Source organism: Eptatretus burgeri, chromosome 4 (genome assembly GCF_056783735.1).
Source record: "Eptatretus burgeri isolate ZD-2024b chromosome 4, Ebu_testis_v1, whole genome shotgun sequence".
NCBI lineage: Eukaryota > Metazoa > Chordata > Myxini > Myxiniformes > Myxinidae > Eptatretus > Eptatretus burgeri.
The window spans coordinates 26,915,090-26,930,132 of record NC_140964.1 but is presented as its reverse complement, the minus strand read 5'-3'; the positions used below and the strand labels follow the sequence as shown (position 1 = coordinate 26,930,132).

The window sequence follows — 15,043 nt, the reverse complement described above, 5'->3', positions numbered from 1 at the left end:
GTCCTATTATAAATATCTCTGTTGGCCCACTGGGGTCCTCCGAGTGAGGTAACCGAAATATTTGGAACACCTCTTTCAGGGGACCCAGGGGTGTGTTTTTCAAAGGTTCTTGTCGGGGGTTCGCCGAGTGGATGGAGTGCTCAAGCAAGCGCTCCGTTTGAAATTAACAAGCTTCGGCGAGCCGCTTGGGAGCTAAACACACACCGGATCTCGCTCTTTCCACTGTTTCAGAGAGATGGGGATCAGTTGGTTCGGTCTCCTGGGTACACCGTGTCGGTTGAACCATAATCAACCTCGACTTTGTAAATTGGTTTTTAAAATTCGCAAAGAAATGGGTCAAACCATATAAAATGTTCCTGAACTTGATGACTTCCTTTCTCGCCGACGTGTTTGTGTGTGCGTGGCATATATAAAGCTTCGTAGTTCTGAAAACGCCATCGAAATTCGAACGAGGAAGAAGAATACGTAAAGAGAAGAAGAGGAATCTTAAAGAAGAAGAAGAATCTTCTTCGTGACAGACATTTGCGGCAGGGTCGTACAACAGCATGACGAGTCGTAAAACGTTGTGAAACTACTTCCAAAGCAGGGCGCAATGAGCGTGAAAACGTTATCAGACGATAGTGAGTTCCAGCCAGAACTCGCAAATTCCGGCTCTCGGCTTGTTGTCGTGGCTTTTGTGGCAAGCTGGTGAGCTCAGCAACGGCGTCGGTCGGAAACGGAATCGATACAGGCCTAGAATACATTGAAAGTTGTGTCTCGGCTTGTTAGGCCCAAGTTTAAGGTGTTGCCTCGTTTTCGCCGGATTTTTGTGTCATCCGATCTGGCTTCATCGGGATTGGCTTTCGGCTAAGTTTCCATCATTATATTTTCGTTTATTGTTTATGAATACTCATCTGAATTGATTCGTGAAATGTTCTGATGGGATGGTGCAGAGGTAGCATCTCTGAGCTATTTAATGTGGGTTCGATTCCCGACCCGACCATACACTGTGGGGATTGGTGTTTCGCAGGCGGAGTGTTCTGTCACAAAATACGCCGCTCCCTCGGAAGGTTGTTAAGCTGGGCGTCTTGTCTGCTCGCGTTACTTGAACGTTACCTTCATGAAGCGTGGGCGACTTATCACCGGCACCCTGAGTGTAAATAATCAACGGCACCCCGAGTGTAAATAATCATCGACACCCCGAGTGTAAATAATCAACGGCACCCTGAGTGTAAATAATCATCGACACCCCGAGTAAATAATCAACGGCACCCTGAGTGTAAATAATCACCGGAACCCTGAGTGTAAATAATCAACGGCACCCTGAGTGTAAATAATCATCGACACCCTGAGTGTAAATAATCAACGGCACCCTGAGTGTAAATAATCGACGGCACCCTGAGTGTAAATAATCGACGGCACCCCGAGTGTAAATAATCGACGGCACCCCGAGTGTAAATAATCGACGGCACCCCGAGTGTAAATAATCGACGGCACCCCGAGTGTAAATAATCGACGGCACCCCGAGTGTAAATAATCGACGGCACCCCGAGTGTAAATAATCGACGGCACCCCGAGTGTAAATAATCGACGGCACCCCGAGTGTAAATAATCGACGGCCCCCCGAGTGTAAATAATCGACGGCACCCCGAGTGTAAATAATCGACGGCACCCCGAGTGTAAATAATCGACGGCACCCCGAGTGTAAATAATCGACGGCACCCCGAGTGTAAATAATCGACGGCACCCCGAGTGTAAATAATCGACGGCACCCCGAGTGTAAATAATCAACGGCACCCCGAGTGTAAATAATCAACGGCACCCCGAGTGTAAATAATCGACGGCACCCTGAGTGTAAATAATCACCGGAACCCTGAGTGTAAATAATCGACGGCACCCCGAGTGTAAATAATCGACGGCACCCCGAGTGTAAATAATCGACGGCACCCCGAGTGTAAATAATCGACGGCACCCCGAGTGTAAATAATCGACGGCACCCCGAGTGTAAATAATCGACGGCACCCCGAGTGTAAATAATCGACGGCACCCCGAGTGTAAATAATCGACGGCACCCCGAGTGTAAATAATCGACGGCACCCCGAGTGTAAATAATCGACGGCACCCCGAGTGTAAATAATCGACGGCACCCCGAGTGTAAATAATCGACGGCACCGAGTGTAAATAATCGACGGCACCCCGAGTGTAAATAATCGACGGCACCCCGAGTGTAAATAATCGACGGCACCCCGAGTGTAAATAATCGACGGCACCCCGAGTGTAAATAATCGACGGCACCCCGAGTGTAAATAATCGACGGCACCCCGAGTGTAAATAATCGACGGCACCCTGAGTGTAAATAATCGGCGGCACCCCGAGTGTAAATAATCGACGGCACCCGAGTGTAAATAATCGACGGCACCCCGAGTGTAAATAATCGACGGCACCCCGAGTGTAAATAATCGACGGCACCCCGAGTGTAAATAATCGACGGCACCCCGAGTGTAAATAATCGACGGCACCCCGAGTGTAAATAATCGACGGCACCCCGAGTGTAAATAATCGACGGCACCCCGAGTGTAAATAATCGACGGCACCCCGAGTGTAAATAATCGACGGCACCCCGAGTGTAAATAATCGACGGCACCCCGAGTGTAAATAATCGACGGCACCCCGAGTGTAAATAATCGACGGCACCCCGAGTGTAAATAATCGACGGCACCCCGAGTGTAAATAATCGACGGCACCCCGAGTGTAAATAATCGACGGCACCCCGAGTGTAAATAATCGACGGCACCCCGAGTGTAAATAATCGACGGCACCCCCAGTGTAAATAATCGACGGCACCCCGAGTGTAAATAATCGACGGCACCCCGAGTGTAAATAATCGACGGCACCCCGAGTGTAAATAATCGACGGCACCCCGAGTGTAAATAATCGACGGCACCCCGAGTGTAAATAATCGACGGCACCCCGAGTGTAAATAATCGACGGCACCCCGAGTGTAAATAATCAACGGCACCCCGAGTGTAAATAATCAACGGCACCCTGGGTGTAAATAATCAACGGCACCCTGAGTGCAAATAATCAACGGCACCCTGAGTGCAAATAATCAACGGCACCCTGAGTGCAAATAATCAACGGCACCCTGAGTGTAAATAATCAACGGCACCCTGAGTGTAAATAATCAACGGCACCCTGAGTGTAAATAATCAACGGCACCCTGAGTGTAAATAATTAATCAACGGCACCCCGAGTAAATAATCAACGGCACCCCGAGTAAATAATCAACGGCACCCCGAGTAAATAATCAACGGCACCCCGAGTAAATAATCAACGGCACCCCGAGTGTAAATAATCAACGGCACCCCGAGTGTAAATAATCAACGGCACCCCGAGTGTAAATAATCAACGGCACCCCGAGTGTAAATAATCAACGGCACCCCGAGTGTAAATAATCAACGGCACCCCGAGTGTAAATAATCACCGGCACCCCGAGTAAATAATCACCGGCACCCCGAGTAAATAATCACCGGCACCCCGAGTAAATAATCACCGGCACCCCGAGTGTAAATAATCAACGGCACCCTGAGTGTAAATAATCACCGGCACCCCGAGTAAATAATCACCGGCACCCCGAGTAAATAATCACCGGCACCCCGAGTAAATAATCACCGGCACCCCGAGTAAATAATCACCGGCACCCCGAGTAAATAATCACCGGCACCCCGAGTAAATAATCAACGGCACCCCGAGTGTAAATAATCAACGGCACCCCGAGTGTAAATAATCACCGGCACCCCGAGTGTAAATAATCACCGGCACCCCGAGTAAATAATCACCGGCACCCCGAGTAAATAATCACCGGCACCCCGAGTAAATAATCACCGGCACCCCGAGTAAATAATCACCGGCACCCCGAGTAAATAATCACCGGCACCCCGAGTAAATAATCACCGGCACCCCGAGTAAATAATCACCGGCACACTGAGTAAATAATCACCGGCACACTGAGCAAATGACAAATTCCCATCACCTTCAGTCGAACGTCAGGCCTGGACAACCGGTTCTTGAAAGATTTGAATCAAAAACGCTCTGATTCATTCTCCAATAACGTGGGAATAATTAATACTGTAACGAATCTGGAAGCCATGAGCACTCAACATGTACAGGTCCTATACCTCAGTTATTTCGATAAGTAAATGTGGATAGATAGCTCCCCTTTCCCTTGTTTAATGGGTAATTAAATGTTCATGCGCTGCGGAGTGATTTTGATAGGGTTTTCTTTTATTTTTTACACCACCAACAACGCCAGCATCACCCTCACCTTCACCTCGCTCTGGCCGACGCCATGGTGGGCGGAGTTCAAGGAGGAGCCTCGCGGCGGCCCACGACCAATCAGTGTGCTACGAGCGAGGTGGCTGCTGCTCAGCCAATCAGACCCCGCGATGGTGAGAAAGGTGGGCCGTGTGACGTCACCACGCCCCCGGGCCAATCGACGGACTTGCCGCTCGTTTTGGCCAATGACAGGGCGACGAGCGCATTTTGCGTGCCAAAACCGTCCAGTGAGGGAGAGAGGGGAGGGAGGAGACGTCCCCTCCCCCTTGGAGGAGGGTGAATAAGGTTGCGGCGCGATCGGACCGAGAGGAGAGTTTGAGATAGTTGATGACCATCGAGCAGGCAAGGTTGTGGTCAATCTGACGGGCAGGTTGAACAAGTGTGGAGTTCTCATCCCTCGCTTTGACGTTCAATTCAAAGACTTGGAGAAGTGGCAGAGAAACCTCCTGCCTTCTGGACAGTTTGGGATATAGAGGAGAGTTTTTGGTTGCCGGGACGAGCGCTGAAGGGAGCTCTGGATTCTATCATCTCATCTCGACGCTGGCCTGGTTCGCCCGTGTCAGCCAAACCACACGAGGTGGACAGGTCCATGTCCTTCTGGGTATCTGTGTGTGTGTGTATCTGTCCAGTGGGCCCGTCTGTAAGTAGGATTTGTTTAAGTGCTCTTTGCTGTACATACTTGCATCTCTATAGTCAGATAACTCTGCTTCTTGCGTGCTCCCCCTTTTCCCTCATTATAAATAAATACATTTGTTAAATGTATCAGCTCGTTATTGTGCTCCTTTTATTGGCTTAGCATGGCGCGTGTTGGTGAATTACAAAGACTGTTGCCGCTGTAAATGTACATTTGGACCGACGGGACTTCGGCAACCATCCGCTCGGGTTGCGCACGGGTTTGGCACGCTAACGGCTCGACTCGACGAGTTCGGTCGAGGGTGTGAATACTCGGTAACTCGCCACGTGGATCTCTAGGTATTTTGAAGATTGGCAAATAACCCTGTACCACGTGGTGGAATTATTGACGATTCACGGTCCAGTAAGGGACCCGTACCCTCGGAGTTTTCCGAAAGGTACGATCTAGATTCCAGGTGTTCGGTGGAGTCGACCCTACTGCTCCACCGAGCGGTCGTGCTTGCAGCCGATACCCGGCCCACAACAAATTGGTGTCGGGAGCAGGTTTCGAACCCCTCTGCCTCCGTCGAGAAAGTCACGGGATTCGGATCAGGGGTGTCGGGAGCAAACCCCCCGTTCCTCCAAATTATGAGCGTTTTCAAATTTTATTCCCAACACTCAACATGTCAAGCCAAGATGAGCTGAAACAGGTGGGTAGAAGTAGTAGTGTCGAGAATCCATGGTCCAGGACACCCCCATGCAAGAAGACGTGCTCCCGCAGTCAAACTCAGAGGTAGTAATGGGCGCAGGGGCGGCGTATGACAACCCCCTCCCCCGTCAAATTTCCCCCCTGATCCCAGCCGGTTCCGCACACCATCATGTCAGATTGGCTCGACCGAGTCCATTTGACATGAACCGGTGAGGGGAAATGTTAATGGGAATGATGGAAGAAATGAAAAACGAAATAATATCCAATGCACGCAAAATGGATGCAAATGCTCAACGGATGGAGGCGAATGCACAGGCACTGAGGGGCGATATGCAAACGCAGCGACGGGAAATGCAGAGCATGGGGTTGAGTCTCCAGACGGGGCAAGAGGCAATAAGGGCGATTGCACGTGGCGAAAAGCGGACAATGGATTGCATAATGGCGGCACCACGTGGCGGAGCGACCGGACTGACCAGAGGGAGTGAAAATTGTGTCCGGCCCGCGATGGAGACGGGTGAGGTCGGGAGGACGAGCGCCGCCGCCACCATAATTGATGGGGAGACGTGTGGGACGAGACACGAAGGGACGACGGAAAAATTAAAAGAGGTAACAGAGACACGGAGGGAGACACAGGATTATGAAACTAATGACGAGCACACACACACGTAGAGCTGGTGAGGGACAATGGGGTTCGAGCTGGTGGAATGTATTGAGACCCGATGCAAGAGGCAGGATGGCCTTCTTAAGGAACAGAGTGAGAAAATATGCTCTCTCGAAGCAGATCGCGACGAGGTGAGTCCGGTCGGGCCGAACGAGGTTGAGCGGGTGGGTGATGTGAACGGGTACACGCAGAGCTTGGGGGGTATGGAAACCCCGGGATTTCTTGTGGTAACACGATTCCCCAGTGTGATTGTCCCAGAGTATGTGCTGATATGTGTGCCAGAAGGTGAGTATGGTGTGAGTAAAATGGCGTGTGTGAGTGCGTGCATGAAAATGGACGACGGACCGAACCAGATGGGAGACACGAATGGCGAGCCTGGAGGGCCGCAAAGGGTTAATTTGGCGACCGCGCCGGGTTCGCGCGACGCCTCATACGAGGTACATGGCGCGTTCACGCACGGCCTGTACAAGTGCGTCTTCACGATCCGGCCTGGAAACGTTCCACGTTGGATACAAGCCGGCCACGTGGATGGCGAAAATGTAGGCGAGTGTGGTATGGATTTGGAACAGACGGGTCCACATGTGTGGGAAGCTCCCCGTGCTGTGCGCCGCGTGTTCTGTTCGCGGAACACGCGGAGTGGGCCCCCGGGACGACTCGGGCGGGCCTGCACGGCAAGCAGTGCGGGTTCCGTGGGCGAGTGACGTCACCGGGGATTTCCCAGCGCGAGTTGCGGGTGAGCTGCACACGTTGGCTCGCGTGGGGAATCTCTCAAAGGCGAGCGATTTGCAGGGTGACGTCATGGCTGCACGTATCGCCTGATGGAAGGGACGAACGGGCAAGCTGTCGACCGCCGCCTTCGCGGTGCAAAAATAAAAATAAACCAATCTCACCCGCAGGGTGACCCGTATCTTGCCAAAAAGTGACCACGTGTGACTTCTTTAAGGTCACACTGAGGTGAACAGAGCTGCTATCCACCAGGAGCGACTCCTTGAGGAATATCTGCCTACGAGAGATTCCGATGAGAATCGTTCTACAGAGTAACCATGAAAAATATGTGTTTGCCTCATAACGTCACCAAATGACATCATAATGTCTCAAGCTTGACATATCTAGAAAGCATTCATTGAGGTGTTCAATTTGAGGTATTACACGATATAGTTCCTAAAACTTGAAAATTTGACCTTGGGGTCAAATATGTTTGACCTCAGGCGCCAACCATGAAGGTCAAGGCCAATCTCCACCAAAAATTAATCAGCTGAGCGTCAGACCATGAACTATATTCCCATGAAGCTTGAAGACGATTCGATCAAAATTCCTCAAAAAATAAGGGTTTCGTCGACTCCCCTGATTTGCGACAAAGTGGCCTTGACCTTTGACCTTGACCTTCAAAATTTTATGCGCTGAAAGGGACCTCTATAGGCCTCTGATATGCGGTTACAAAAATTTCCAATGATAACTGTGCTCTGCAGAATTTTTTATACGTGATTACAGCCAAACAAAAAAAAAACATACAAGCTGACTAACATATCTTGCAAAAACTTTGTTTTGGCAAGATAATAAAAATATAAGCCTTGCTCCAAGTACACAGCCTGGTGTTTGGGCATATGAGCAATAGCTTAGCGGGATGGGTTTAGCTTAGGTAGACCGGCCTCATGGGGGCATGAGCCCTCTCATGGGGCCTCATTTGTCCTCCATGGGGCCCATGGACGAGTTGGAGGGAATTTCGGTTAGATTTAGAAATGGATTTTTGGAGACCTGGACAGACATGGAATGTGTAGTGGGGACATAGCTTAGCTACGGAGATTAAATGGAACGTGCACTAGTTTAAGGGATGACGAGGGGCACGCGTTAGTGAGGGGAATTTAGTTGGCAGAATGGGAGTGTGGAGTGAATGGAAATAGTCATGTGCCGCTTAACGATGGGGTTACGTTCTGAGAAACGCGTCGTTAAGCGACGTCGTCGTTGTGCGAACATTTTTTTTTTTTCGTTTTCGTTTACGAACATCGTACTGACACAAACCTAGACTCCGAGGCTACAAACCTGTACAGCATGTTACTGTACTAAATACTGCAGGCAATTGTAACACAATGGTAATTATTTGTGATTCTAAACATAGAAAAGGTATAAAAGATTTATTTTTTTTAAATGGTACACCTGTATCGAGCACTTACCATGAATGGCGCTTGCAGGACTGGAAGTTGCTCTGGGTGGGTCAGTGAGTGGTGAGTGAATGTGAAGGCCGAGGACATTACTGTACACCACTGTAGATTATATAAACACTGTAAACTAAGGCCACACTAAATGTATAAAATATTTTTTGCTTTCTTCTTGTAATAACCCTAACCCAAAACACAAGCACATTGTGCAGCTGTACAAATTTTTATTTTCATTTTTTAACTTTTAAAACTTTTTTGTTAAAAACTAACACACAAACACACACATTAGCCAAGACCGATACAATGTCAGGATCATCAATATCACTGTCTTCCACCTCCACATCTTGTCCCACTGGAGGGTCTTCAGGGGCAATAACTTGCAGGGAGCTGTCATCTCCGATGATAGCAATGCCTTCTTCTGGAATACGTCCTGAAAGACCTGCCCGAGGCTCTTCTTGAGGAGGTGTCACTCTTTTCAGAAATATGTCGATGGTGATTTGCTTGGTTAGTTTCTTTTTTTCATCATAGATTTGCTTGTAAGCAGATAAATGCACCATGAACATTTCTCTCTATTAATGAAAACCTTTTGGTGTTGGGGTCCATGTTTTCAAACTTTTGAAGGAGCTTGTTGAGGTCTGCAAAAGCTTCTGCTAAATTCTCCACTGTGAATTTCCTTTGGGGTTCTTCTTCTTTTTCTTCTCCTGCAGTTTCCTTTTCTCTTTCCTCTTCCTCAGCTATGCGTTTCTGTTCCAGTTCCAACAACGCCTCATTCGTCAATTCCTCAGGAACCACCTCTCGGAGCTCTGCAATGTCATCCTCATCCACACCCAGGTTAAAGATGTTTGCCATCTCAACAACATCCTTGTTGATATTTGAAACCTCCTCATCCTTGGCAAATGCTTTGAAGTCATGGACGAACCTCTTCAGTGTCTTCTTCCAGACAACATTCATACACTCCTTGGTGACATCACCCCAAGCCCAAGCAAGGTTCTTGATGCAGTCATAGATGTTGTAATCCTTTCAGAATTGCATCAGTGTCTTCTCAGCGTCTTCCTCAGTTGCAGCAATAGCCTGGGCAAAGGTCCTCCTCAGGTAGTACGCCTTAAAAGCTGCCATAACTCCTTGATCCATTGGTTGAATCAAAGAGGTGGTGTTTGGAGGGAGAAACACCACTTTGATATTGGTATGAAGATCACCAATAAAAGGAGGATGTCCAGGAGCATTATCAATAATAAGCAAAATCTTGAAAGGCATGTTATTCTCCAAACAGTACTTCTTCATTTCGCTGGCATAGCAATTCAGGAGGGCATCTTGGAAGAGGAGCTGGGTCATCCATGACTTCTTATTGCTCCTGTAGTACACTGGCAGTGTGTGCTTGTTGATATGCTTGAAGGCCCTGGGGTTCTTACTGTGCCAGATCACGAAGGGTTTCAATTTGTAGCCTGCAACGTTGCCCCCAAGCAAGACTGTTATCCTGTCCTTAAAAGCCTTGAAACCTGGCATTGCCTTGGCCTCCTTATGGATAAAAGTCCTTTTAGGCATCCGCTTCCAGAATAGGGAGGTTTCATCCATATTGAAGATTTGCTCTGGCAAGTAATTTTCCTCCACAATCAGCTTATCTAGAGTTTCCAAAAATTATTCGGCAGCCTTCACATCAGCACTGGCAGACTCACCACTCACTTTCACATCATGTAATGAATAACGATTCTTGAATCGTTAAAACCACCCAGAGCTAGCAGTAAATTCAACATCATAGTCGGGTCCAGCCTTTTCTTTCAACATCGCAAACAAACCTTTTGCTTTGGCCGTGATCGTCATGGTGCTGAGAGGGAAATGCTTCTGTGTCTGGTCTTCAATCCAGGTCATTAGAAGTTTCTCCATATCTGATATCGGCCCTTCTCGAATTTTTGTTAGTCTCGTTGCTTTCAATGAAGCAGATCCTTTAACAGCTTCTGTCACCTTGTTCTTGTTCTTCAAGATCGTAGCGATGGTGGAATGGGACATGGCTGACTGGCGAGCAATAACCATCACTGATTTTCCACCTTCGTAGTCCTTAATCACTTGTAATTTTGTTTCCAGGTCATTCACTTGACGTGGCCTCTTACTGGCAATATCAGCAATGGATTTTGTCCGCTTAAGGTCCATGATGAACAAAACAACACGAGATTAAATTAAGCACTTGGAAAAATGATGCAATCAAGAGACGCGGTAAATACGAGATGTACAGTAGAACAATGCTGCGTGACAAAGCATGCTGTTTTACAGTAAACTTTTTTTTATAAGTAGAAAGAGTACACTCTAAAATAACGATAAAAAGTACAGTATAGTAAATACATATGCCAGTAACATCGTTGTTTATTATCATTATGAAGTATTATGTACTGTACAGTGTACATAATTGTATGTGCTATTTTTATACGACTGGCAGCGCTACGTCGGCTACATCACTCGGCGACAGGAATTTTCAGCTCCATTTTTTTTTTTTTAATTTAAAAAAAAAAAATTTCAGAGCTGGCAGACCCCTCGTATATGCGATCCGTCGTTGCCCGGAACGTCATTAAGCGGCGCATGACTGTACAGAGAAACACAATGAGTGAATGCGGGTCAGCGGGCCCGAGTGAGTGAGTGGAGCGAATGTGGAATGCATGGTGCAAATGAATGAGTTGGGGGAGGAGTGAATCCCACCCAAGTGACCCTGGGGTCAGTGTAATGCGAGTTCGTGGGTTAGTTAAATTTACCAAAAGGAGGTCGTTCTGTTGGTTGTGTATGAAGGCACAAATCCCATTTGGGGGGGGGGGGGTGCAGGAGTCCATGGACCGGCTGGGAGCGTGGCTGTTGAAAGGTGAGTATCGAGTAGAGGGCACCCCGGGCACCGGACAGTCGGCCAGAGTAGGCCAAGGGTCCAAAGGACCGGGATAGTGTCGTGGCCATGGGCAACCCTCGGAAAGGGACCCGGAGCACCAAAATGCCACGTGGGCATTGGAGGGGGGCAATGCCAGGGAGGGCAACCCCCCGCGTTCATAGGGAGCAGGTAGGCTCGGAGACAGTCTCAGGGCCCGGGGGTGCCATAGTCAGAGTTTGGCAGAGGGTGAATCCCTGCCATCTGAGCCACGCTGCCCAGCCATGAAATTGTGCAAGGGCACGAGTGAAAATTTGTGGGCAAGGCCCAAATTTATAATGGACACCAACACAGGCGACGGGAATCATGGTTGTTAGAACCTATAGTTTAAAGTGACAGGCGTTTTGAAAAGCCCCGGGGATAGTTTAAAGATGAATAAAGGATAGGTGAGATAGGAAATGTACCCCTTCGCACCATCCATCCCTTCGCTCTCCGTAGACTGCTGGACCCACTTTCGGAAAGATGGCTGAATTATGTGGGAGGCTATTCTGAGGCTTTGTTCGGCCTTGAGACAGGACGCTAGCCTCTTCCTTATTCCCCTCCAAAAAGAATTTTAGGGGTTGGGAGTAGGTTAGGTCGACAGGATAGCTTAGCCGGACAAGGACAATAGGGGGTTTGGGAGATGAAATTATTGAGAGAAATAAATAAATAGATAAATAAATAATAAAAAGGGGCTAAATTTGGTTGTTTTGTTGTTACAAACTAAGGGAGTGGGTATGAACAAAGACAGGCAAAGGCGATAGGTTAGGGGGGGGGGAGACAGTAGGGTAGGTCTGAGCCCGTTTTCAGAGCTGCCGGCACCACCGCACTCCCTCCACACAACCTCACGGAACGAGACCAGAGGCCGGCCAGCTTCACATGCCGGCCTGTTGTGCTGCAGTTGCTGGTCCGCATCTGCCTTTCCATGCCTCATTTGCCCGCCTTTGCCATAACCCCATGCCTGCTAGCCCTGTCTTCATTGCCCCTGTGTCACCGTTCATCCATGTGTGCCAGGATCTCCTTCAGTGTGTGTTGCAAGGACTGCCCTGCAGGCGGCTACACCATTCATCATTTGTTGTTGCATCCATCCATTTCCATGAGCCAGAGACTTCATTGAGCAGCCTGGCTCCCTCTTCTTGCATAAAGGCCACTTCAAATGGCCTGTGGGACGACGCATGGCCTGCCGTGTTAGGGTGAGTTGCCTCCAGCAGCTGGGGTTATGTAAAGGAAAAAAAAAAGAAGGTTCACTGAGACAACCAAGGGGGACCTTTTGAGCAGGCCCTGAGGATGACTGACCTTCAGCTGCTGTGCACTCACCCACACAAAACTGTTGACATTATTGTGCCTTCTTTCCCACAGATGACAGGTCCTGGGCCATGGTTAGTGTAAATAGTAGGTAAAATTGTAAATAAGTTTAACCCACCTGTGTCTGTCGTAGCGCCAACAATTTTAGTTAAGTCGTCTGTATGAGTCTGTTAGTTATGCAGCGCACAAGTTATTTATTTTTGGGACATGGATTCAAATGTCGCACTCAGGGATCCGCAGGTAAAATGTACTAGGGGAAAACTTACACATGCTGGTCACACGCAAATTTGACGACTCGGGACGAGTCTGTAAAAAAGGGAGGGGTAGTGTTACGAATTTGGAAGCTTACTGCACTCAACATTCAGGTCCCTATAGAACAGTTATATCGGTAAGTATGTGTTTCTAGTTAGGGTCCCGTCCCTATTCCAATGGGAATTAAATGTGTGTGTGCTACGGATTATTTTATAGCTAGGATTTTTACATCAACAACGCCATCCTGACACTCTGCTCGTGGCATTGTCCGCGCTCTTCGCACGCTCACGAAGCGTTTCGTTCTGGCCTGGCGCCAAATGAGGGTATGCATCATTTTTCAGCCAATGGATGCAGAGCGAGCTCCAAGAGAAGCTGAGCCTCTTCGGGGGATGGGGGATCGAGACGCCCCGACACGCCCTCCCCAACCAATCATGGAGAAACGACGGATTTACCTGGCGAATGAGGTGTGTGGAGGGGTGAGACACGTCCCCCCCCCCCGCCCTCGACACGAGAGAGAAAAAGAAATAGACAGGACTGTGCGGGTTCTGGTCTCGTCTCGTCGCTGGCGTCTGGTCTCGTCTCGTCGCTGGTGTCTGGTCTCGTCTCGTCGCTGGTGTCTGGTCTGGTCTCGTCTCGTCGCTGGTGTCTGGTCTGGTCTCGTCTCGTCGCTGGTGTCTGGTCTCGTCTTGTCGCTGGCGTCTGGTCTCGTCTCGTCGCTGGTGTCTGGTCTCATCTCGTCTCGTCTCGTCGCTGGCGTCTGGTCTCATCTCGTCGCTGGCGTCTGGTCTCGTCGCATGCTGGAGGAGCATGCTGGAGCCCGACGCTGCCCTCTGTACCTGGTGCTTGCAGCGGCATCGAGTTGCGGGTGCGAGTCCCGCCGATCCAGGACGTCGAAGACCGCACGAGGCGGGAAGGTCCGAGATAGCTCTGGTTCCCAGCTCATCTTCCCTCGAGCTGGGAACCTTCAATAAAGGCCACGGCCATCACTTATTTTGGGTATTTGTGTGTGAGTGTGTGTGTCCTTGGGCTCCGTCTGTAAGTAGGATTTAAGTGCTCTTCGCTTGTGCATGATTGCATTGCTTAGTCGGTTTAACTCTGCTCCTTGTGTGTTTCCTCCCCCCCCCCCCGCCCCCCATTATAAATAAATCCCTTGTTAAATGTATCAGCTCGTTTCTCTGTTTTCTTCATTGGTTTAGCACGGTGCGTGTTGGTGGATTAAAAAGGCCGTTGCTGCCATCGTTGTGCATTTGGACAGACGGGACCTTGGCAACCATCCGCTCGAGTGACGCACGGGTCGAGCATGGTAACGGCTCGTCCCGTTCGAGCTCCCTCGAGGGTGTGAATCCCTCGGTAGCTCGCCACGTGGGCTTCTTGGTATTTTGAAGTTTGGCAAATAACCCTGTCCCACGTGGTTGAATTATTGACGATTCACGGTCCTGTAAGGGACCCGTACCTTCGGAGTGATCGCAAAGGTACGATCTAGATTCCGGGTGTTTGGTGGAGCTGACTCTACTGCTCCATCTAGCGGTCGTGCTCGCCGCCAATACCCGGCCTGCAACAATATATCGTTTTTAGCCCCGATCTCAATGGTGAAGAATCACTTTAAAATTCCAGTAGTCGGAACCGGATCTTCACCAAAATCGAATCAGTTTGTCCTTGTCACACACCCGACCTGTACACAAAATTTCATCCGGATCCGTCCACAACTTTTTGAGATATCCTGTACACAGACAGACAGACAGAGAGGGGTGAAAACATCGCCTTCACCATCGATGATGGAGGTGATAAGCTAGATGTTGTACCAAGTTTGGTGGTAGGACTTCTTACCTCCACGACCGAAGGTGAAGGAGGGAATGTTTTCATCCCTCTCTGTGTTTGTTACTATGCGAAAAAATTTTTTTTGCCAAGTATGTTGGTTTGTTGCGTCTGCCTGTCATCTGTTTGTCATATTGTCTGTTTCTCACACGATTTTTTGGCCACAGTCTTCAAACGATCATTCTGAATTTTTTTTGTGTGTGTAAGTGACCGGCCAAGGACAGCAACGCTTTTATACTTTGGTGAAGATCCCATTCTGCATGCGGATTCGAGAATTTTTCAGGTGATTCTTCACCATTGAGAGATAGGGGCCAAAAACGAGATATAGCACGATATCTCAA

At 49.0% G+C, this 15,043-nt stretch overlaps 1 protein-coding gene across 2 annotated transcripts in view; it reads left to right on the top strand.

The window, feature by feature from the left end:
- Nucleotides 1–423: 423 nt before the first annotated feature.
- Nucleotides 424–15,043, top strand: part of TXNL1 (thioredoxin like 1) — a 65,856-nt gene continuing 51,236 nt past the window's right edge. For both annotated transcript variants that reach the window (XM_085877221.1, XM_085877220.1), the window contains exon 1: nt 424–687. In XM_085877221.1, the coding sequence (XP_085733347.1) occupies nt 593–687 (95 nt within the window). In that variant the 5' untranslated portion in view covers nt 424–592. The remainder of the gene's footprint in view (nt 688–15,043) is intronic.